The 26,371-nt window shown below is 37.7% G+C and overlaps 2 protein-coding genes across 4 annotated transcripts in view; one reads left to right on the plus strand and one right to left on the minus strand.

Moving 5' to 3' along the window:
• Nucleotides 1–12,068, plus strand: part of FILIP1L (filamin A interacting protein 1 like) — a 173,795-nt gene extending 161,727 nt beyond the window's left edge. For all 3 annotated transcript variants that reach the window (XM_066571987.1, XM_066571988.1, XM_066571989.1), the window contains one exon: nucleotides 8,975–12,068. In XM_066571987.1, coding sequence (XP_066428084.1) covers nucleotides 8,975–11,732 — 2,758 coding nt within the window. In that variant the 3' untranslated portion in view covers nucleotides 11,733–12,068. The remainder of the gene's footprint in view (nucleotides 1–8,974) is intronic.
• The window catches only part of CMSS1 (cms1 ribosomal small subunit homolog), a 227,879-nt gene that overhangs the window by 195,341 nt on the left and 6,167 nt on the right, over nucleotides 1–26,371 (minus strand). The window lies entirely within an intron of this gene.

The following is a 26,371-nucleotide window of genomic DNA, read 5'->3' on the forward strand; positions in this document are numbered from 1 at the left end:
ATTGCTACCATCTCTCTCACCTCTGCCTCCAACATGAAGTGCTGGCCAAGCCCATCTTAGAGAAAATGGGCACCCTCATATTAGCAGGTCTATGGGAAAAGATGCATATTTAGCTTCAAAATGAACTTCTATTTAACACTATTGCTGGTAATATTTTTACTTACAGAGTTGACTATTAGAAAAAGTTGCAACTGTATCAGAAAATCTGAAAAAAGCCTCAACTGCACTGCTTCATGCAACTTAGCATCAAGGAAAATTTAAATACATCAAGCTAAATTTGCAATTCAGGTTTAAGTTTTCTGACAAAAAAGAAGAAATGGGGTGCCACCCAAGCCCAGTCTCAAACACTCAAAGTTTATTAAACATACACAGAGCTTCTTCAGGAAATAAGCACACCGGAAAAAGGGCTTACTTTTGTCTGAGGATGTGTGTATGGTTTATGGGTGTGAACAGACAAAACCCTCAAGAAGTAATGGAATTTGAATCCTGCAAAGCAGTGACACCCCTATATAATTTCTGAGAAATGTTTGTCTAATTGTTTATAACCAGCCTTATTCCTCCAATCACTGGCAAACTCTCAGTCTTCCCTAACAGTGCCATTCAGTACTAAAGTATCTTTATTTAACTTACCATGTTTAATCTATGTCATTTAAATGAAAAATTTCAGCACATAAATTCTTGTACACTGAGGATGAAGAGTGCATAATCAAGTTTTCAGACAAATTCCACCTGTCTATGAGCAAGTGGCCACTGAGCAGCTTATCCAGGGGCTGGCAGCATGAGTAGGATGCCTTCAGTCCAAAAGAATAAGTGAGCATGGCAGTATGGAAAGTTCTCAGTTTTACCACTGCTGATGACTGATAATATAAGGCCATGGTTAGCATAAGAGATAGGCACAGTGCCTACTCTGCCCATGGATGAAAATGCAGCTCCAGACATTTATTTTTGTATATAATGTGTGTTAAAATTGTTTTAGAGAACATCCAGTTCCTGTAAATGTTATGGGAAAATGACATTTATGACTAACCAGTCTCCTCTGAGTGATATGATGTGGCTGAGTGCCATTTTCTGTCATACCAAAAATATTAACTAATTGAAGTTAAAAAAAGTCTGCATAAATTAGATCCTTGCACAATTATGCCCAATTCTGGTCAAGACAGCAGCACAAGCACTGCCTCAGGTACCTCAGAACAGAACCCATTTTCCCACCTGTGCCCCTCTTAAAAACATTCCATAAAAGAGGTCCACCTTGAACCTAGGCACTATGAAGTTACATACAGAATAAAAAATTAAAAAAGAAATCACAGGATTTATCTATAGAAATTGCTTAAAGAAAACTCAAACTCTTCATATAAAACAGTATCGTTAAATTCAAGTGTAAAAATATGATGTAAGGGTTACAAACTTACAGTGAGCTGAAGCAACTGACTCATTCAGAGAATCAGAACTTCTGCAAACTCCTCAATCAACTGAAGGATGCAGAGTAAATAGCCAAGACAAAAACTCACACCTCCAAATATTATTCTTCCAGCAACAGTAAACACAGCATAGCAGTGACAGCAGAGTAGTATTTGCCTTACACAAACCAAACGCATGTGGCTGGGATCATCAGTCTAGTAGCAGCCTCACCAGAAGCATCCACAACTTGGGCAAGCTGCACTCTCTTGTTTGTGCCTAATATCTTTCCATGGGGAGTGGGGGTGAAGACAGGCAAGGCTCCAAAGGACACTTCTCAAGAGCTGAGGTAACTCCTGTAACAGTTTTTCACTTGTTAAATCCTAGCAGGAGGCTGCAACGTTATGGATTCCTGGTACTGACACTCTGAATAGAAAATGCAAATCATTCACCTGCCCACAGGGTAAGGGGTGGATTAAGTCCTGACCTGTTTACCTCTGCAGTGTTGAGTGCTTTATCACATTGGTGATTTTAAAGACAGCTCAGTAACTGTGGTCAAGCAATAACATTCTACCAGGAATAACGCTTCAAGTATACACTTGAAGCAAAACTCAGGTTCATAAAGACACACAGTTTTTCCCATCAATTTAACTTGTTAGCATGTAACACCAAATGCAATCATTTCAATGACACTATTGTTTAAAAATCACAAATTATAAAAAACAATAGTTATCTTGGTTTATTTTGTGTAATTACTGCACTTAAAACATATTTGGATTAATAATAATTCTCAAAATCTGTTACAGTAAGTTAACACTATTTTTCCATTTTAATAAATCTGATGATCAAGCACAAAATTTCACTTGTTGAAGATGAAGACAAGACAGAAGCAGGACCTGGATTAGTAACTGAAGAGTTCTGCCTCAGTCTTGTTGCTTTGACCCCTATACCACATCTCTTGTGGTTCATCTTTCCATTTCCTTCAGAAAGCTTTCCATCTGCAAAACTATAATTTGCTGGCTGACGTAAATTTGAAGAGTTCCAAATTCTGGTGTTGCATCTGAAATTACTGGCTTTATTTCTGACTTTACAGGCAGTATGGTGGGAGACCTTGAGAGAGATGGGGGAGGAAGGAGAAGGCAGTGAATACGCAATATATTTTAAAAAAATTCTGAATTACTAACTAACAAAACCTAAGTGCTGTTCCTGTGAGCTGGTTACCTTATTGAGGTATTTAGATTCAGAACAGAAGATTAAGTCATGCTGTGTGCAGAATCATATGGCATTGAAATGCCAACAGTAATAGATACTAACTTCAAAGAATACCTGAAATAGCTGTTAAATCTAGAAAGAGGAAAGAAGAAAGCGGAGTGCATCTCAAAAGCAGTGACACATCAGAGTCCAGCTCACAACTCATTGTGCCATGTTTTCTAATAAGCTGAATGCTGGAACCCAGAGTTTTTAAGGCTAACTTCAAGTAAAGCTCATTAATATTGTGGTTTCTCAGGTTAGTGTTCATTTAAAATGTTTTCAGGATAAGCAGTCAAGTCAAAAAACAAACCAAACCAAAAACCTGCCAACAATTTAATAGGACAGCTCTTCTTCACTCCCACCTAAAAATCCCACGCCCACCACCCCATCATAATCTCAAATACTGTAGATGGCTGCCATTAGAAGATTAAAAATGAACATCAGAATTCATAATTTTCACTCTGACATTCAAATCCTTACTGTCACAGAAAGCATTAATGCTTTCTACACAAGACTGATGTTTTGATAGGTGACTTCCAAGAACATCTAGATAAGGAAGGAATGTAATTCAAGATAGAAATTTTTTTCTTAAATTCAGGGTTCATAATAAAAGAAAACTGAGTTTTAGTGCTGAAGTAAAATTACTTGAACTGGAAGTGATTGCAGTCTTAAATCTTAAATGAACCAATAAAAATTTGTTAAAATTTTCTCACACCATTTACTGTCATCAAATTTACCCCAGATTTTTAACATTTATGAGTGCAAATATCCCTATATCACCATTAAAACAGCAGCTAGTAGTTGTGAAATCATGGTCACAAACAACATCAGTGTTCCAGAATAGTTGATTTTTACAAGTATTATCCACATATGTTTACTCAGCATCACAGCTAAATACATCTGGTTATCCATGTGAAATTTTGCCCGTTAACCCAGAACTGGCAATACCATTCATCTTCTATGACTTTTATTAAGACTTGTAAAGCAAGTCAGCATTTTAAGCATCAGATAAAATGATAATTACCTGGTGATAGTCTGTGGAGTCATAAGAACTCACACCCCTCTCATTAAAATTTCTCATTTTATAAAAGAAATTTCCTTATTGGGAAATTTGCCTTACACAGCCTCTTGCAGCTGAGAACCCTTTATGGAGGTTTGTATCCTAGCATAAACAAATTCTTTGAAATTTACAGATGTAAATTAATGTAATGGAAAATAAATTTTAAAATAAGTATTCACATTCTGCTGGGAAGTGCTGATTGATTCAGATGAAGCCAGCAGATTACACAACAGCTATGGTATGTTGTTGCTGCTGTAATTTCAAAGGCTTTTGACTTTCTTTATGACAGGGGAAAAAAAAGCATTAATAAAGATAATATAGAGCCATAAAAAAAAGCTGTAACGTGTCTTCATAAAAACTGCACATCGATAAATAGAACTGTAAGCAATGGAAAAGAAAAAAAATTAAAAATGCATAGCCACCCCAAGACCAGAAATACATTAACAAACACAAATTTGTTTCAATGAACTGTGGAAGGCACAGACTGGCTTTCTTACAAAAATAAATATGTAACTGCACTGGTGTAAAAAAATTACAACAACTTGTAAGATTTACCAGAAATGATGAAGCATGTTTCTTCTCTTATTAAAAGCCAGACCATGTCTTATTGCTAACTGGGAAGAGTGCCTCAAAGGATGAGGCATGACTTCATCCACATTTAAAAGCTTTCAGCTTAAAGCTTTTACTTGCTTTGTACCATGGGAAATTCAAGCATTGTCCAAAAACTTTAGAAGTGAGTGTCCCATGTAATAACCTGTAGAATCTCTCATAAACCACATCTTTCATCTGTGGAAGGGTAAAGAGCATGACTTAGTTAAAAATATGCATCTTTATGGTTAAAAAAAAAAAGAATCACAGAAATTAAAATTCACTATAATTTCTGAAGAATGGTCTGATACAGATATTGACAATATGTACATTAAAAACTCCACAACACTGGAGAGGAAAGACAAAAGCTGAGGTTTACAAACCAGTATCTATTTCACTTGCATCCTTAGAAGACAGCCTTCTCTAAAGTTGTCACTACAACATTGCTTTAACAAACAAACAAAATTAATTTTTATTCTTATTATTCAAAGAATAACTAATTCCAGAACTAAAAAAAAAAAAAACCAAAAAAACCCAAAAACCAGAAGTGTTGCAATCTCAGCCTCCAGTACTTTCTTCGGTTTCTGTGAAACTTAGAATTCTGTAAAAACATAAATTAAACAATCTCCATGTAATACAGGTCACCCCAGGAAAATGGAAAGTCCCTCTTAAAGACAAAATGTTATGACAGTGAACTGTTAAGGGAGTCTCTATATTTTGTAGAGAATACAGTCATTTTGTTGCCAAATATAATGTAGTGTAGCTCAAGTTATATGCACTTGGAAAAAATGAAGAAAAACAAGACAACACAATTAAATGTAGGTGTTAACACCAAGAAGCTGTAGCCTGCATGCTGAGGGAAACAACTACAATGAACAGAGGAGAGCTGAGAAATACAATTTCTTCCAGGAAATAAAGGAGCAGTTAACTGGTACTGCAAGTAAGTACAATATTAAGCCACAATAAAGCAATAATTTATAATAGAAGCACTGAAGTAATAAGACACTGCCCTGACCCTTTAACTACCTATCAGTCATGTTCATAAAAACAATTTTCAATGTCTGTTTTTGCTGGCCTCAATTCAGAAAGGGTTGTTGTAGTCCTGTCAACTGCTTAGAGCTGTGTAAAAGCTTTGTCTAAATGATATGCCTACTTTTGCCTGATATAAAAATACATGATCATGAAATTTAGCTGGCAAAGAAAATGATTAAAATATTTTATTGGACAGGGGAGTGTCTGTTCTTTTAAAAAAATATTATTTATTTGAGCCAACTTTTTTGACCTTTGCATATTTTCAGTAGAATTGTGCTCTCAGATACCCTGGATACTGTTCTTCAGGAAGACAGCATTTTGGATGAAGTTAACACAAAGTATTTTTACCCTATCACCTAAGTCACTAAGTGCTATTATCAGTTAAAGCACTTCTTCAAGCACATGACTTCTTAATTAAGATAATTTACATAACCAAGCACTGACCCACAGAACTCAGGTTCCAAAAAAAAAAGCCCTGACCAAAATGAAGCAGTTAATTTAAGAACACAAGCAAACAAATAAAAAACACCAAAACTCCCCAAACATTTTAGGGTCCTCTTCCATTCCTAAGTGCATATGTGCAGACACAGTCAATGTGACCTTCTGAACCATGAAACAGGAACCCAGCAGCTAAGGAAAGTTCTTTGCAAATATTAACAGACTCCCAGCTGACTTCTTAAAATATCAATCTTTATCCAAGAAATCACTATCTATTCAGCAGTGTTGAGGATATTTTCTATATAAGAATATATGACTAAGCATACAGTTATCAAAAGCAAGTGAATGACACAGTATCAAAAAATATACCATGCTTAATACATTCCTTTTTCTTTCTAGAAAGACATTAAAATCCTTTAACTCCTAGTTGCTGAGCTATGGTCTTCACTTCAATCAAGTGATTTTATAGAAGTATTCTTAAAAAATGAAATAGATCTCAGTTATTACAAATATTTACTTGTGAGTCTGTTTGAATGTTAAAACTGCATTTTGTCTTTTGAATGAAGGAATCATTTTTAAATACCCAAAATCTTTTGGCATGACCAAAGAAACAGACTCTCTTGAAAATCCTTACACAACAATCCAGGTACCAGTAATAAAGGGACTTTTGTTCAAATAGCCCATGCAACACAGACTTCACCAGATTTGACTTGATTGTCAACTTATTGTATTTATGTAAAATCATCTATTTGAATAATAAAAAATGTAGACAGCATCTCTATGAAAACTACAATTGTTTGTTACTATTTGGCCTAAGACCTTTTTCTAAAGCAATGTAAGAGGCATGACTTCCTGGATCATTAAGACTTTCATTTGGCCAGAGAGGTATCAACTAGTTAATATGGAAGGGTTGGGTAAAGCACTGATTACCTAAGGTATTAATGACCACAGCTAAATCTGCCTTAAAAAAAATAAATTATAGTGAAGCAAGCTAAAATAAATCAAATGCTAGTAAGTCCAAGTAACCATATTAGTATGTCTTAACTTCATGCACACACTCAAAACCTGAGTTCATTCCAAATGAAATTTTTAGTTGTGCTTCTGTTATGGTTTTATAGCTATGGCAACGGTAAATCATCAATTGAACTTCACTACTAAAGCATTCAGAGACAAGGGTGGGGAGGGAAAAAAGATTTTTACCCTAAAAAGAATTAGAACTGAAAGTAGCACTGAAAAGGGGACTGAAGTTTATATACCATGAACACAGTAAAAAGCTGCCTTTGAGATGGTGCAGTCCTCCCCCCGTCAACCAGCAGCATTCCTTCAAACTCATTTTACAAACCTCGCCCTCTCCATTTATACATTTTCATATCTGTTTTCCCCATTATGTTAATTGACTGTTGTACAGAATTTGTGACTGCTTCAAGTCTTTGATGTTTATGGCTACTTCCTATTCTGTTAATTTTTCATACAAAGCATTTTATTACATTCAACATAGTGCAGCTTAGGCACTAAAATAGAAACAGTAGGGGCTGTGAAGATGTTATAAGAAATTTTATTGTCATGGATTTCAATACAACATCACCATTAAATCAGACAAGAGTGGTGGACTGTAATACAATGGCAAGGACTTCCTCTCTGTGCAGGAAAATTACATTGCTTCCAAAGGGGATGCTGCTGAGGCAGCCTATTGCCCAGGAATAGATGCCTTCTGTCAGTCAACAGCTAATTAAAAGCTGTGCAAAGGAGGCCCTTATCTAAGCTCTTCCTGAACTAAAAGAGAGGCTGCAACAGGAACTTGTCAGTGGGAAACTGTAAAGATTCATCCCTTGCACATGGACATCACAACAGTGACCCAAGACAAATGTGGAACTCCTATGTTTCAGCAGCAACTTCTGGACAGCTGTCATCATATTTCAGAGGGGGAAAGACATAAGGTTTAATGGGTGCCTAAACAGTCATCCTGTACAAGTACAGTCTTGATAACCCAATAATTTCCTTCACATGATCTACACAACTGAGTCTGTACCATTCTTATAAACATCATACAAATTCTAATTCTTTATTACTTCAACCTAGGCTTTTCAGATTTTGTGTAATACCAGAATATATTTATCTTGACTGTAGGAAAAACGTAATTGAAAGGAGGCATATGTGCTGGCCAAACCTAATCACACTTTAGATGAACTCCACAAGCATCTCCTTGACAAAGAAAGGTCCACAAAAGAACCTAAGAAGTTGAGGTATTTGGAAGTTTCTTAGGCTCTTGCATAAACAAACACACAACCTTATCCCAAGTCTCTTGCTGATTAAGTATGTTGCATCTCAATAAAGGCTGAGTACTAACAAACTTGTAAAACTAATTTTGCGAAATCATCATGAAAACCTTCAAGAATCATGTAAAAGCAGCGATGCACTGAGGCATATCTGCAAATCCAGGCCTAACACACATTAAGACATTTGAGCTTTGTTAAGTTGTAAAGGCACTACTGAATACCTGTTTATCTGCTGAGTGCATTTGTGTGTGTGTATTAGACATGAAGTCACAAGGCCTGCACTTTCACTAAGGACAGTCTTACCTATTTTTGCTCTGGTGTGCTGCTCAGGAATTCCCATTAGGCAGTCTAACTACCCTTTGTGGCTACATTTCCTTCACACACTCAAATGTCCTTAAGGTTTGATTTTAAAATATCAGAATGGTTTATAAGTAACAAAGCTAGGAGGTTTATGATGCTGTAAATTATATCTGCCCTTGAGGCCTGCACTGACCTAATTTCTCAAGCATTATAATAATCACATTTCTTTTTTTTAAAAAGGCACACACAACACAAATACACACAAAAAACCAGACAAAGATTGCAGGGACATATCTAGCCTCAGCAAACAGCCGAGAGAAGTGCAGTTCCAGTGCAGAAAAACAGAATAGTTTTGTTGCACTGATCCCTGTCAAAAGTTGCAAATGTAATAATTACAGAGGCACAACTAGGAGTTGCTAAGTCTAAATGATCATGCTCAAGTGTTCATTACAAAAGAACTTCTGAATAGTACAAAAGGCCAGTGGGCACTTCCAAATAATGCTGCAAAGAGAGGTCTGCCTGTAGTTACAAGTGGATGTTCATGGACATGTGGCAGAAATGTCGTAGTATTTCAAGTGTGTTTTTAAATGCCCACTAAAATGGCTACAAAATACAATATTATTTCCTCCCACAGATTGAAAAAGCTTCTTGAACAAGAGACAGTATATCAAGCAAAAAAAGAAAAGGAAAACAACAAGAAAATATCTAAACTGAAAGAAGAATTGACTAAACTGAAATCCTTTGCTTTAATGGTGGTGGATGAACAGCAAAGACTCACTGAGCAGGTGAATCAACAAAGTAAAAAAATTCAAGAATTAACCACTTCTACAAAACAAGCACACGAAAAGCTGACTTTTGCTGAAGCAAAAATTCAAGAAGAGAAACAGAAATCCAGCAGGCTGGAGGCTGAAATTCACGCCCAGAGCAGTAAGATTTCCCAAGACCAAGAAGCAATGATGGCCAAACTAACCAATGAAGACAGCCAGAATCGCCAGCTCCGGCTCAAATTAACAACTCTCAGCCGGCAAATTGATGAGCTGGAAGAGACCAACAAATCTTTACGAAAAGCAGAAGAAGAATTGCAAGACATAAGGGATAAGATAAACAAGGGAGAGTGTGGGAACGCTGCACTTATGACTGAAGTAGAAGAACTACGGAAACGACTGCTGGAGATGGAAGGAAAAGATGAAGAGCTCACAAAAATGGAAGATCAGTGCAGAGAACTTAATAGAAAGTTAGAACAAGAAGCATCACAGAGCAAGAACCTTAAAGGGGAAGTGGATAAACTTAATAAAAGAATTATGGAGCTGGAGAAACTAGAAGATGCTTTCAACAAGAGTAAACAGGAATGTTACTCCCTGAAATGCAACCTAGAAAGAGAAAAAATTTTAACAAAGCAGTTGTCCCATGAGCTGGATGGTTTAAAAGCTAGAGTTGGTGAGCTTGAAGCAATTGAAAGCAAGTTAGAAAAAACTGAGTTTACACTTAAAGAAGATTTAACAAAGCTGAAGAGTTTAACAGTGATGCTTGTGGATGAAAGAAAAACTATGGGTGAAAAAATAAAGCAAACAGAAGAAAAGCTGCAAGCTGCAACTTCTCAGCTTCAGGTGGAACAAAATAAAGTGATGTCAGTTACAGAGAAGCTGATGGAGGAAAGTAAAAAGGCACTGAAATCAAAATCTGATGCAGAGGAAAAAATGTCCAGTGTTACAAAAGAAAGAGATGAATTGAAAAACAAACTCAAAGCAGAAGAGGAGAAAGGAAGTGATCTTGTTTCCAAAGTGAATATTCTAAGTAAAAGACTTCAGTCCCTGGAAGATGTTGAAAAAGAGTTTCTTAAAAGTAAACGTAAGGAGAGTACTAAATCTAGCACCTCCTTGCAGCAGGAAAACAACATAATCAAAGAGCTTTCTCAAGAAGTTGAGAGGCTTAAGCAGAAGCTCAACGAAATGAAGTCAGTAGAAGATGATCTTATGAAAACTGAGGATGAATTTGAGTCTCTAGAACGAAAATATGTCAGTGAACAGGACAGAGCCAGGCTTCTCTCAGAGGAGTTGGAGGCTGTGAAAATGGAATTGGCGAGGTATAAATTAACAGAAAAGGCAGAGTCCAATCAGGAGCGCCTTTTCAAGAAACTCAGAGAAGAGGAAGCTAAATCGAGTCACCTTTCCAGAGAAGTAGATGCACTGAAAGAGAAAGTTCATGAATGCGTGGCAACAGAAGACTTAATCTGTCACCTGCGAGGTGATCACACAGTCTTGCAGAAGAAACTCCTCCAGCAAGAAAACAAAAACAGGGAATTAGCAAGAGAAATGGAGAGCCTCACGAAAGAACTGGAGAGGTACAGATCCTTCAGCAAGAATATCAGGCCTGGTCTCAATGGAAAGAAAATTCCAGATGTGCAAGTTTTTTCTAAAGAAATCCAAACAGATCCAGCAGACAATGAACCACCCGATTACAAAACCCTCATGCCTTTGGAGCGGACCGTCATAAATGGGCAGCTCTATGAAGACAGTGATAATGAGGAGGAACAAACAGCGTCTTTCAAAAGCAACTCATCTACGGCAAATGCTGCAAACAAAAAATTATGGATCCCTTGGATGAGGTCCAAAGAGAGCCATCCTCAAAATGGAAAGATACACACAAAGCAAAATGGAAACTGTGCACAGACTGGAGATCTAGTGCTAAGCCATACACCTGGCCAACCCCTTCACATAAAAGTAACTCCAGACCATAGACAGAACACAGCAACCCTTGAAATAACCAGTCCTACCACTGAAAGCCCTCACTCCTACACCAGCACAGCAGTTATACCCAACTGTGGCACTCCAAAGCAAAGAATAACCATTATTCAAAACGCCTCCTTAACACCTGTAAAATCAAAAGCAGGAGAAGGTTACATGACCCCAGAGCATGCAATTTCTCCTATTACTATGACTACTACTTTTTCAAGATCTCAAACTCCTGAATCGTGTGGTTCTTTAACTCCTGAAAGAACAATGTCCCCTTTGGCTTTGCCTGGCTCAAGTTCTCAGGAACAAACACTCTCCTCGGAGCCTTTGGAAATGGGAGCCAAGCATGCTGTTTTTAGAGTATCCCCAGACAGGCAGTCATCATGGCAGTTTCAGAGATCTAACAGTACAGGATCAAGTGTAATAACTACTGAGGATAACAAGATCCACATTCATTTAGGAAGTCCTTATGTGCAAGCTCTCACCGCTTCCAAGCCCATCAGCCCTTGCAATGCAGTGCAAGACAACAGAACTCCAGCACTAGCTAATGGCCTACCCACTAAGCCCACCAATAAAATCACCAGCAGTATTACTATCACACCAACAGCCACTCCTCTTCCACGGCAATCACAAATTACAGTAAGTAATGTCTATAACTGACCCCCATCCATGCTGACACCCTTACCAGCAACCCATCCTGTTTTTCATCCCAGCAAGAATTATTTGGAACAGCCTCTTTGGGAAAGATCTGTGCATGAACTATACAGCAGCATATGGAACTAACGTTAAGTTTTGCCTGCTTAGTGTTATCAAGTGTGCACTTACTGTATATCTTCTCATTGAAATACAGTTATGTAAAATATTTAGTCTTGCACTTGTATAAATGCATCTTTATGTATTGCCATTTTCAAAATAACTCACATTACTTTTGACTGCAACTTGCCTTGGTGAAATATTTTAACATTACAAAAAACAGTAAATAATTGATTATTTTCATCATTGCTTGCTGAATATTTTTTGTTTGTTATGTGTGGTTTGTATTTTTTCTGCATGTATGGTAGAATTTGAATTAAGCCATAATACTGCCTGCTAACTTCAGATAAGACTTGTTTCATTATCTTCCCTTCTATTTCCCAATTCCTTCTAGCCCTCTCATTTCAGGTAATTATCACTACATCATACACAAAATATTATGTGTTGTATAACAATGTTTGGTTAAAACTCTTTTTAAACCCTCATGCAAACTTTGCTTGTAAGTGAACCAAGTTCAGAAGCTTGTATCACAAAGTAATTCTCCCCAACAAGGTTTTTTTCCTAATACAATAGAAAAACTGCAATAATTCAGGTATGCTGTAAAACAAGAAACAGCAACATTTGTTTTTCTAAACAATAACTCAGGAGAATAGATTTACATACACTATTCAGATTCCATCTAAACTCCTGGCCACAAATCCGACAAACAGTATACATCACACAAGTACTCTGAAGAAGAAACGGGATTACCAAACTATGGGATACCTTTGTGTTTTTTACTTCACAGACAGAGAAAGTTTGGCAGAAGCATTAAGAAGCAACAGTAGATCAAGCCTCCAAAGATGCAGGCCTCTGGGTCTGGGATAAACAGGAGTGCCATACAGAATTGACAAAACAGGTTAAGGTAGTTCAGTGACAATTACAGTACTTGTGCCTAGGAAAAGCACAGAAATGTAATGTGCCAAACAGTCAATTTAAATTTCCCATGAAATATTGCTAGTGGTGGAACAGCTTCACATACAACGTTAATCAGTCCAGAAGATCTGGAATGCACTCTCAAACTTTTTTTCACAAAAGCTATACGCTCCAAATCTAAATTGTAACAATTGTTCTTATTCTAAAAAGTTCTATTCTCTTTTCTATTCTATTATTCTAAAAAAGTTCTATTCTAAATGCCCATAAATTTGATGCTTTCAGGGGGGTGGTGGTAGTATGTATTAATTTAAAAAAATTAAAAACTTTTAAACTTAAACTCCTGCAATCAACAAGAAACTTTGCAAGTAAGCAGAAAGTCCCTATTCACTAAACACTTATCTTCATTGTGCCTATATTCCCCAGAGGAAAAAAATATTTCTGCAGTATAACTTAGCAATGGATTCAGCAAAGAACCTTGGCCCATGATCTTACATAAAAAGGGGACTTCTATCATTTTAAGTCCTTTTGATTGACAGGAAATTAAATGTTTATAACTGTAGATAATAACTACTTTTAGAACAGTTTCTATTGAAAAGCAAAGTCTACTGCCCATGTACACTTTTTTCAGTAAACAGTGGGAAGAAAAAAAATTATATAAGACATGTGATAAATGGATAATAACATATATATTACAGTTGAACAATGGCAATTTCAAAAAGAGAAGTTGTTTGTGGAACTGCATAACCCCAGTTTATATAATCTGAAGTTACTAGGCTTCATAAAAGGTTCTTCTTCCTTGTTTTGTCTCCCTCTATCTCCATGGCTGCACAAGTGAGCTCTGACCAAGACCTAGGTCAGAAGGAGTACATAGTTTTATTCTGCAAAGCAAACTTCAACTCACACCTACTTCAGCAAAAGTTGCTGAAGAAGACAGCAGCCAGAACTCAGGAAAAGCAAAAACATATAATTTTTAGAGCATGTTAATTAAACAAACAAGTTACCTAATTAAATTCAGGCTGCACATTCTTAACTGCAGGGCTCAGTTAAGAGCCCAAAAATCAGTACCTTCAAAATACATTCTCTGCACTTCTGTTCTTTAGGATCCTGCATATCCTGCTGATCTATACCTAAGATCTCTGCAGGAACACATTACAAGCATGGTACTGAATAAGTGTGTCTGAAGTAGTCACTTGCCAGCATACTAACAGACACCAAATTCCCCAGAAATTAAAGGACTAATGCTTGTCCTCCAGAGACACTAAAATTTTCTTCAGTTAGACCTAAAAAACATGTAGGAAAAAAAATTCAGATCTATCTTCAAAAATACACAGAAGTGTGTTTATCATTAACCACCTGGCAATCTATTAGAACATCTTATAAAAGAAAAGTACAAATAAGGGCATAGCAATAAGCACGCATAGTCCTTTGGACAGTTACCAAGCTCTTATGAATAAGGAAGTTCAGCCTTTAAAGCTAAGATTTGAATAGAAAACCTAGATAAAAGTTCACACCATTTATAAGTATAATCATTTAACAGGCAGTACTTCTGTCTCTGTCCTACACTCATAAAGATTTATCAGTAACTGTAACAAAAGACAAAGGAAATAGCCACTCATGACCATTAACTCCTACGTAAGAAGCATCAGCACTGCCTGGAGATGAAATTGCTACATTTCCTGAAAATGCACCTTGATTATGGGATGCTTACATCCCCCTACTGATGAAACAACCTCTGTGTAGATTTAACTGACTTCACAGCAAAATTTTTGTCAGTCATTCCAACAGATGAAAAAAATCAAATAATTACTTTTGCCTGAAAATAAGGTTTGCACAATGGAACAGGTTTGTTCGGTTTGAATTGCCAAGATCAATTTCAAAGCAGAGAAAATAAGCACCTGGATGTATTTGCTGAGAGCTGAAACGTAATTGTTTAAACAGAAAGAAGTTAGCTGTAATTTTATCATAAAATAGCAAACAGAAAGCATAGCTAAAGGAATCAAACTATTGATTTACAAATTAACCTCAAGTTGTTCAGATCACCACTCCATATTTCAGAGTATTTCCATTTTGCTGAGTGGGAATAGCCACCTGCTTCCTTGGCAGACAATAAGAAAACAGCAGAGCAAGGAGAAATGTGACCAAGTTATCTGCACATTGATTCAAGCACTCTGAACAAAAACATCAAGCATAACCATATTAAAGTTTGACAAGTAAGGCAGCTTTTCTAGGATTTCAACTACTCTGTAAGTGGTAAGTATTGCTGTTAATTTGGAGGCTGAGACACTTTTGCTTTCAGCAGTTGCTTAAAAGCCTAAAGTCTGACAGGTATGTAATGGTTCATTTAAATGTTGTGGGGAAATAAGGTCACATAAAAAGAAGCATATATCAGAGGGATTAAGCTGTGAAAGAGAGCATAAAAAACAGTTTTCAGCAGACCATAATATCAATTCTTCTCTTTTCCAAAACTCTTGGCAAGCATCTCTAAAGTCTAAAAATCTACCCTTTCTCCTTTATGTTTAGTTCCCAGCAAAAGGGAGAATTAACTGATTACAAAATGACAGCAGTTACTAGCCCACTTTCCTTCACCATGTTGGGTTTATTTCAGTGAATGATCAAATAGACACAAGAGAAGGCAGCACCAACACTTTGGTGTTTATATGTGATTAAATTTCTCAGAAGAAATACTTGCAATTTTTGTCCCTTCGGGGAGGATGGATAAGGGGACGGAGGGAAAAGGAGGAAAAGCAAAAAGAAGAGAATAGCAAGTGATAATGGTAATCTGAGACCAAAGCACCCATCCATCAACTCTGAGGTAGCATTTCAAGTTATTTAAAGACCTCCTTCAAGCCACTAATTAAGAAAAAGAATTGTCAAAAATTAGAGGAGCAGACTGCTAATCTGCCTGATCCAAAGCACCGTAGCTAATATGGTGTCTGGGGACAGTATGTAAGGCTGTAATAAGAAAAAGATCTGTATGTAAGCATTTCATGCAGGGATTAGGAAGGCATGCTCCCCACACTAGGGAAAAAATAATCAGAAACAGAATTGTACAGCTTTATTTTCTGAGTAAGATTCAATGGATGCTGCAGGGTTGGATGATGGAAACAGAGGAACCATCTGCAGGATGATTTTGTCCCTAGGAAACAGATATTGAGACAGGCAAAACAAAAACTGACAACTGCCTAATCTCCAGGCTTAAGAAAAGACTACCAAAACATTGTGTTACCAAGAAACAGAAGAGAAAAAGATCCTATGGTTCAAATACAGCACAAGTGGGTGTGTAAAAATGTTTTAAAATTAACACCAAGTACTTATAGTGGGAAAGTGCTCAAAAAAAAAAAAAGACAAACCATAAAAATTTAGGCAGCATGAAGCATTTTCACAGATCTGCAGCCAGTGGCTGTGACATGAAGCTGAATTCTCTCTGAGCTGTAGCTAGCACATTATCCAATGACCCACCATACTGTGGGCACTCAGAAAGCCTCAAATAGCAGAGCTGCCAACTGAATAGTATTCTCTTCTGACCACAAAGCAAAGTATTCTTGAGAAACGTTTTTTGAGTGCAAGTGAAAAGGCCTCTTTTAATCAATGTCTCTTCATTTCCCATGCAGTGGTCTGACATCAACAGGATCTTCAAACAGGGATGGGCCAAAGAATCTCCCTCCCCTTTTTTGCCCCTACCTCAACCCAAATTACAAAATACTGCCCTTTCAGTTGTGCTGTCACCACCTCCAGAAGGCAGCACTGCAAACCAGGTCAAGAAACTAACCTGGATATAAAAACACAAAAGCAAAACCACAAACAAAAGGCCATATGCCACAAATCCTCATTAAACAAAACAGAACAAAGCCCAAACAACCTCAACAAAACAGGATCCATTTCACAGCACAGCTTTATAAAAGAGCTACATCAGCATAACTGAATGGACAAGCAAAAAGGAAAAAGGAGCATTTTGTAGTGCAATTGCTGCCAAAGTCCTGGACCCATCACCATTGTCTGCAGAGATACAATCTAGCACACACAAATACATCACAAAGCGCTTCAAATATACAACAAACATTCAGCAGTCCCATTTAAATAATTCTGTATCTCTTGGGAGAGAAGTTAATTGACTTGTGCAAAATCCGAGTGAGGGAGCTTCAAATGTGATTAGTACCTACATTTTATTATCCTTAACTGTCTCATACTCCAGCCACTATAGGTCATGTTTTGTCCTGAAAAGCCTCAATCTTAGCTGGCCAAATAGTAGAGTCTTTTGTTTTATTTAGCATTTTATGTATATTAGGAAAAAACATATAAACTGAAAACAGGACTCTGATTAACACACCTTTTAATATGGCCTTCCAAGAGAGAAACAGCCTACTAACAGACAGAGAAAAGCCAAGGTGGTAAAAGCAAGAGGGTCTTTTTCCTTCTCAATGCAGAACCTATCACCTTTTCACCATAAAAATTTGCTAACATGGGGAAAACATACTCAAAGCTTTTGAACAGACAATATTGATAATGAAGACATTTTCACATTAAAAGGCATGTATGTGTATAAGAGCAGTTTCAAACACCTTTTAAAACCGCCTTAAAAATACCCAAACACAAATATGTGCCCCCAGTCTGTACTGAATGATCCTCCCCTGCCAAGGAAGTTTCTCAACACATGGCAGAGCAGCTTTAAACCAAGGGCACTGCTGGTCTCACCATGTATTCTCTCCATCAGCAGTGACACCTGCTGGAACACATCTGTGCCAGCACACCCCTGTGTGGGACACAACTGCAATTGCAGCGTGTTTAGTGTGCTAAAAAAGCCACACTTCTGCACCCCAAGTGCCCTATCAAGGTGCCAGGGACCCCTTGGACTTTCAAGGGGCAAAGGGAAGATTAGCAATGAACAGTTGTTCATTGCAGCTGCATGACAATGCTGATCAGCCAGCCCCAGGTAACCTTATCCTACTGGAGTTAATCCACATCATAACCTTACCCGTCCCTGCATCTTGTCAGCTATCTATTAGAAAATGAGTCTTTATCCAAACTTTAAAATAATGTCATCACACTTGTCAGTGAAGACATGCCCCAAGAAAAGCAGGGCACATAACAGAATTTTAGAAACTGTAAAAAACCTGTCTCCAACCATTCTTCTTTTCCCCACCACCAGAAAGTAGATTTAAACTCTGCATTCAGGAAATAAGATCACAGCAACACATTCAAGTGCATTAGTGTAAATTTTGCCACGTGTATGGAAATAATTTTTAATATTAATATTGCTTTTTCTGTAAAATATGCTATATTATTGAAATCAAGAGAGCTGCAATAAAGCAAATATCAGCAGAAGAGTAGAAGACACATAAAATAGAGCTTAAAATGGATGTCAGGACATTTTTGAGCCTATTTCCTCACTATAACTTGATTTAAAACCTTCCAAATAAAAACCTAGTAGATATAGTCCTAAAAAACTTCTGCAATGCCAGCTTTACAGTTACCCAGGAATCTGGAACAGGGCTAAAATACCCGTGTCATTAAGAATCTTGCCAATTTCTAAACTAAATTTATATTGCTGAAATTGTACTCCAGTATTCTCTTTCCTGTCCCCCCACTGGACTTTGAAAATTATTTTCTCTGCAACACATATTAGAAGACAATTATCACATCGCTTCTCAGTTTTGTTTTCTTCAGATTAAACAAACCCAGTTGCTCTTCCACTTAATAGCTCAAGTACTATGACTCTAGATTATTGAGGAGTCATTTTTCCCTCTGCTGAGCTGTTTATATGGTGTGACAATGCAGTGAGCCAAGCCAGACACCAGCCTGGCACAGGTCTTGCCCTAAGTGGGACAGTGAGAGTAAGGATTACACTGCTCCTGCTCACATATCTCAGTATAGTCACACACACAGGTGTGCTGCATGAAAGAGAACTCAGAGCAACTGAGACTTCTCACTTTGGATTCCTAGAAAAAGAAAAGTAAAGAAAGGGAAGTATCTAAATGCTCTGTGCAGTTGAGGATGCCTAACCAGAAATTTCAGCCAAAGCTGTCTGGCTTGGAGACCAAAGGGAATATTCAAGTTTATCACTTAATCTTAACTCCTTCTCACTTGCAGACCTGGCTTTCTTTCTGACTGCATTCAATCATCCAGGAACAAACTCAAGTCTGGCAAGAGGCACGCTTGTGCACATACAGACATGACTTCTGAGTAAAGGATCTTCAGCACCATCCCCTGGACACTTTGACTAAAGCTGCAAGTGATACTCACTCAAATTCTTAAACTAAAACTTTAAGCAGTGAGAAAGAAACTTATCTAAAGTTATTTCTCCTAGATCAAGTGCTACAATGATGTTAAAAAAAAGGAAAACTTACAGCATAAATACTACACGCTCCCCCCATTTAAACGAATAAAGTTCAAACAGGAAGCAAAGCACATGTCTTACTTTCAGAAGGAAAAGGAAAGGATTAGGACCAAAAGCAGGAGAACTACTTCAACAGCACAGAAACATAAATATTTTCTCTCCTTGACACTCCCACACACACTTACCTTAGCCCACTCCTTAAAGCAAGCATTGCATTGTGTTAAAAGCTGGCCCATATAAATAAGCTGCCTCTGTTCCCAACGGAGGAGAAAAAAAGGTGGGTATGGAATACACACCCTGATATTTCAGAACATGCTTTCTCCATTGTCTTCTTGAAATTAGAAGGGCCATTTTCACATTAATGTGAACGTTTCTCAATTGTCACCTGTGGTAGTGTTTGTCCCCATCCTTGAAGTACCCACTGTCATTTGCTGAGACAACAAATGTAGTCCCTGTGTAGAGTTCTCACTCTAGCATGCTTTCTTCTGCCAACTCCTATTACAGGCAACTGATGTCTGCTACAGGAGTTAATTTAAAAATGAAATTAAAATGCAGCCTTCTTGATCCTTAGATCATTGCTTGCCTTGAAAATTAGCTTCAACTGTTCATCCAACTTAGCACTGTTATTTTCCAAGCCTATTGCCTTGAACCAATATGGTGCTATGATACTTACAGATAGACATACCACATAATCTAATTTTAAAGTGGTCAGTTTAATGCTTTTGGGGTTGTCATTGAGTTGCAGTAATTATTTGTTGATGTTTACTTAGACACATTAAGTAAAGGAAAACTTCATAACTACTCAGACAGGTCACTCCTGGGCAACATTTTGTTTCTGAGGGTGTTTCAAGAGCATTAATGGGAACTCACAAGGGATCTCCAGACCATGAGAGGCAGTTCAGCTTGTTTTCTGAAGAACAAACATATCTTTTTTTTCTCTTCTCTGACTTAGAAAGATAGCAGATTTAAAAAATGGCCTACAGATGGGAACTCAAGAGACATAGCTAAACAGCAATTATGAACACAAAACCAGCAAATTCAGAATACAAATGAGAGTTCAAAAAAGGATGAGGAAGACTAAAAACATTCGTCTTGAAGGAGAGAATGAGCTGGTAGAAAGGATGCATACAAGAGAACTGAAGTAATTCATGGTGTGCACACAGATTTCCCATACATAGTTAAAAATCAAATTGAAAAGGCTCACCAAAATCTATATATAAGGGGTTTTCAGTCATTCAGGTCTGTCTAAAAACCAAACCAGACATCTGGAGATAGAAGCCTGCTATGGCCAATGTATCTGCTCACATGCCTCTATACTAAGCAGCAGGGAAGGACCTAGGAGTATTGCACAAGGATTTTCAGTACACATACAATGAAACCAATGCAGAATTTTACATATGGTTACTTCCAAGTGCTTTCCAGACAATTCCCACAAAGTACCATTCCCTCCTTATGCATGTCTTACAGCAGCTTAAGCACTGATCTAGTCAACTGACCCAAAATGTTCTGTTTACAACTCTTGTCTGAGATTCGTCATTTGTCAAGTACAAGTTTTAGAAAAGAAATAAAATTTAGTCCTTGATCTAGGTACACATGTAATTGAATTCAAAAAGTTAAGTATCAAAAAGTGTTTTCCTTAAATTTAAATTATTCATTCCTTCCTCTCTAGAATTTATATCACAAATGATGAAAAATAAACCAATTTTTAAGTGCAGCATGAGGAGGAAGAGAACAAGATGGGCAGTTTGTTAAATCCTTGCCTTCATCAGAAGTTAGATTGGTACAATCACTGAAGTGCAAGTTCAGTTGTTTATTTGCATAGGAAAAAAAAAAGCCCCAAAATAGAACTGTTATCCTCAAGTTTGAGCCTATGCCAGGAGTTAGAGCAAGTCAGTTATGGTGGCTACCATCAAACATGACAAGTGAAAGAGAGCAGTACAAACTCTGTAAGCAGATCAAACCTTGACAAGTCCACCAGTTATAATGCAGCTCTAGGCACTAAATGATAATAATGTAGATGTATTCAATACTGTCATTCAGAACTGCAAAATACATAGTTTTGAATCACAAAGAAAAAATGTGTTTGAAATGAAATCTGATGGCTCAGAACACCATGCTGTCAATGGTGGTTTTAATAAGCTAGACACTGGTGCAAACTATAGGTCAGAGCCCAGGGATATTTCAGCACCTAACTTGTCATTGATTCAATAAAAGCTTACAGCCTGAAAACCACAGTCAGGTGCACAAAACCTGTAAAAATCTGAGTCTACAAACACCTTCCTGAAGTAGTAACATGGATGATCAATCAACTCCAGACAATACTCCAACCACTTTGTGACCTAAGCAATCTCTGAACTGGAACACTTCTCAAAAAGATCCTGAACCAAACAACCAAGCAAAACTCTGAGAGATACAATCTCACTTTAACACGCAAGACTTTACATAAATATTTTTATCTATTCACTTCAATATACTTAGCACTCTGAGAGATACAATCTCACTTTAACACGCAAGACTTTACATAAATATTTTTATCTATTCACCTCAATATACTTAGCAAATGATGGCTAATGTAATTCTATTTATAGTTGGGAAACAGACACCTTTTCTATCATTGCTATAATTACATCAGGCAGTAGCACTGCCACTGCCACCCAAACATTTTATTCTCAATACCATGCCTCATCTACCAGGCCATACCACAAGGTCAGAGGCAAACTCTTCCAACTCAGTACTCATGGAAAGCCACATAGCAGTTATGCAATTATCCCCTCCAACACCAGTTCCTTTCTTAACACATCACCTTTAGTAATTGAAGCAAAATGCTTTTGGTTTGGGGGCAAAGAGTGAATTCTTTTTTTTGCTTCCTTTCCTACTAACAATATGAATGCTAAAATTCCAGCCTACTATGAAAACGCATGTTGATTTTGTTTATTCAGCATTTAACGAAGAGTTGCAGTGGGGTTTAAGTGAACTACTGGGATACAATACAAAAGGAAGTCTTTGCTGCCACCTAGAGGTAAAATCTTGGAGGAACACAGGGAAAGAAAAATCCATCTCCTTTTTCCCTCCTCACTTTCCAAATCAAATGCTTTCCTTTCTCGATGCATTAAAAAAAAATTCTAAAGTGCTACAAATTGAAACATGCTGATTTTAAGAATAAAAGCGTGAAAGAGGTTTTGGACACTCGGACTACCTATCTCCTCTTTGGTAGTGACCAGTGTTAAATGCCTGTGAACATTAAGTAGTACCAGGCACACAGAGTAGAAAATCCAGCCATTGGCACCCTGCAACTTACAGCTGGAATCTCCACACATCTTTGTGATTAGCAGTCCTTGATTGATGCCCTGAATCAGTACAAATTCTCTCCAAACCAATTTATATCATCACCTCAAAAATTGTCTGTCTCAATGAGTTTCATAGCTCATTGACAAGGGAAAACACTTTTCACATACCTTTAATTCACTCCCAGTAGATGCCCCCTCAAGCATACTAGAAAACTGCCCTATTCACCATAGTGCTACATTTCTGCTGTTTATTTTTCTCACCACCATTTATTATCCAATCTTGAAAAGGTTTAGCATGTGTTATTAATCTTCACTCAGAAGACATTTCATAACTGATAGTCCTTGCCACCTTTTTTGCATTTTGGCATAACCTTTCTTGACCTGTTTGGCAAAACCCAGCAAAACATCCACAATATAGGATGGGATGGTTTGGATTCACACACTAAAAAATGTTGGAATTTGTTTTCTTCTATTCTTTTCCTAGTAATTCTTAACTTGTCTGTTACCTTTTTGACAACTGCCAGTTGCTGAGCAATAAGGACAATTCACAGGGATTCCAACATCTGTGTTCTGACTGACAATAAATGTCACTACTGTACATGAACTAGTTTTCCCTACATATATTATTTTTCAATTGTTAGCACTGAACTGACACACACTTTTTACTCACCAACATGAGTTACTGTCAGCTCTTGCTTCTAATATTCTCCCTGTTATACCATATACAAAAATATTATCATTTCAGTACTGTCTTCCTGTGCAGTTTATGAATATGTTGAGTATCAGAGGGGTCTATGAGATTCAGATGCTATCTCCACTATACTATTAAAAACTAGGTCTCTGCTCTGCTACCTATCCAATTGCCACTTATTAACCTTGAGAATTTTCCTTGTTTTTCCACAGTTTGCACACAAAATCTGTTTTCACAAGATTCTTTTGTTAGAGACCACCATCAAGGGGTTTTTTTTTAAAACTTACCTAGCTCTTTCCCTCCCACATGGGTCTCATCATTAAACAATCCAATAGCATGTACCTATATAACAATATCCGACTAACAGACCTGAATATTATCCCTGACAAGAAATGTGGATGTCTTCACAAAATCAGTAACCATGTGGGCAAACTTATTACTTAACTGACACCTCTACACTTTGATCAGTTCAGCAGTTACATTTATGAATCTTCTGTGAAGCTTTACTCTGAAGTGGCATCGCACCCCTCTAGCATCACCAACAATTTCAGTGGTGGATTGCACATCACTAACAAGGATTCTGCAATTTTAAAAATCATCTCCTTCAGAACTCCTAGAAACATACCACAGTGTTCTGGGAGATTGTTACTATTGTATCTCTTTGTTATCAAGCTTTAATTAAGCCCAGGCTGATTTTTTTTCCTCACTCATGATCCATTAAGCATCTGCAATGTACAACTTTCCCCAAATTCCTCCACACTGAACACATGCAATGATCTGATGTTGGTTCAGCTTTATTCTATTGAAAACCCTGTCATGCATAATTATCTACAGGTAAACAGCAAGCTTTTGATTTGTGATTTTTTTTTTTTCAAACCTGCCCAGACAGATCATTATAGACACTAGGGTTTGTTGTCATCATATTGCAAAGCTCCCACACCTTCTCAGTGATTTCTCATGGGCAGCTCCTCACATCACTGACTCCTTCTTCCCAGCACAACCAACAAACTCTAGTTCTCTCCTCACCCAGCCAACCCACTCTTTTGTAGCACTCTTCTTGTTACTGGACACAGCTGTAGCCTATTAAGAGCAGGCCTGTTCCTAATCTTTGGTGATTAGTACAGCTGCAACTCCTCAGGTGTGAGACTACCTTCTGCATTATTCTCTTAGATTCTATCCCTCCACAATTCCTCCTTTTCTTTTAATTACAAAGTTGCAGTGTCTCTGGAAAGATATATTTGAGTAAATTGATATAAATTATAACATATTCACAGATCTCACTTAGGACTAACAGTATAACAAATGTTCAGGCAACGGGTCACAGCAAGAACATACATTTCTAAATTCTGATTTAGTTTTGCTTTTCACAGTCTAGAACATCAACCTAAGGCTTTTCGTAAACTAATGTTGTGTTTACTGTCTTTTGCAGGGCCCTTTGCAAAAGATAGTAAACTCAGTACAAACATCTTCTGTGTCATTTCTGTTGAACTTTGGAATGTGTCTGTGCACTGACCTTGATTTATTACTCAAGCTTACATTACATATTATCAGAAACTCTTACACTTCTAGAATATTGACAATATCAATAGCTCTACAACTCTATAAAGGCAACTCACAAGAATAAGTTAAGGGCTATATATTAGGATAGTAACAAATCAACAGTTACATAATTTTTATCAATAGCTATACAACCTGAACAACATCAATCCAGTACCTGTCGAGTGTACTTATGCTTATGGAATATAAACTTTTACACTTATGCCTAATCAAAGATTAATAGTTGCAATTCACAAACAAAATACACGTTTCATCAGCAAACAAATCCACCATGCTGAATGATAGAGCTACTCTGTCCCCAGCTCCGACTGCTGTTTTAATATCTCTCTTCTTCCTTTTACAGTTTTTGTTGTATTAGTTGATTCTTCACTTATTTCCCATTGTGTCCCCAGCAGCTCCCCTGTACCCCAGGTGTTGAAATCTGTCAGGTCCAGACCAGGCAGCCTCCCCTGCTGCTCTCAATGCTATGCTGGGCTCCATCTCTGGCTGCACCTTGCCCTACAGCACATCCCAAATCACATCAGGTTACTGTGGAGATGGCCACTATACAATTTTAGAGGGCTTCTCTTACATGCTGTCTGTGCAGCTCTGACTCTGCCTCTCAGAGCTCAAGGTTGCTTTTGTTCCAGTGCTCATGTAGCAGCAACTTAGCAAACCTTCCGCTGTACTCCTTGGGGGCTGTGCTATTGCTGAGGCACCGGCTGCTGCTGTGGCCATGCCATTTGCCACTTCCATCGTGCCACTCCTGTGTCCTGCTGCACACACTGCCATTCAGGGGGAACACAGCACCGTCCTGGGTCCCCCCTCTGGACTGTGGCCATACCTTGGCAGGGGGCACGGGGCTTGCTCCAATGTACCAAATAAGCAAAGTGTATAGTGTCCACTCCTCATATCCAGCACTCTTCTTCTTGGGGGGGGTGGTATCTCATACATTGTCCAGACTTCTAGGCTCCCAGTTCTGCCTACATTTCTTTCAGGCGCTCAGGTCTGCTTGGCTATAACTCATCTGGATTTTTAGGCTCTGAGGTTCTTGGTTTGGCTGACTCCACTATCTTATTTCTCTTAGGTCTGCAGTCATCTTCCTGAATCACCTTGGGGTCGCATTGCTTAGTATTTAAGTCCTTTTTCCCAAACCACCACAGGATCACCTCCTCACTGCTCTATCTACAGTTCTCTACCCAAATCACCACAGGATCACGTCAGTTGAATATTTAAGTCCTTTTTCCCAAACCACCACGGGATGATGTCAGAATCATGTCCTTACTGCTTTCTCTATAGTTCTCTACCCAAATCACCATGGGATCATGTCAGGCTCACCAGTTGTTATCATCATATTGCAAAGCTCCCATACCTTCTCAGCAATTGCTCATGGGCATCTCCTCACAGCACTGACTCCTTCTTCACAGCACAGCCAACAAACTCTAGCTCTCTCCTCACCCAGCTAACCCACTCTTTTGTAGCACTGTCTTCTTATTGGACACAGCTATGGCCTATTAAGGGCAGGCCTGCTCCTACTCTTTGGTGATTAGTACAGCTGCAACTCCTCAGGTGTGAGACTACCTTCTGCACCATCTTTATTTTCTTACATTCTATCCCTCCACAAGGGTTTTGATCTAGCTCATTCTTACTCATAAGTAAGTCACCGTAATTCAAATTTTTTATTATCTTCATTTGAACACTATTTCCATTTTGTTGTCTTTAAAAAAAATAAAATTAAGTAAAATTCTTTTACCCTTAGCTTGACTGAAAAAGTTATATAAAA

The sequence above is a fragment of the Molothrus aeneus genome, chromosome 2, assembly GCF_037042795.1.
Source record: "Molothrus aeneus isolate 106 chromosome 2, BPBGC_Maene_1.0, whole genome shotgun sequence".
NCBI lineage: Eukaryota > Metazoa > Chordata > Aves > Passeriformes > Icteridae > Molothrus > Molothrus aeneus.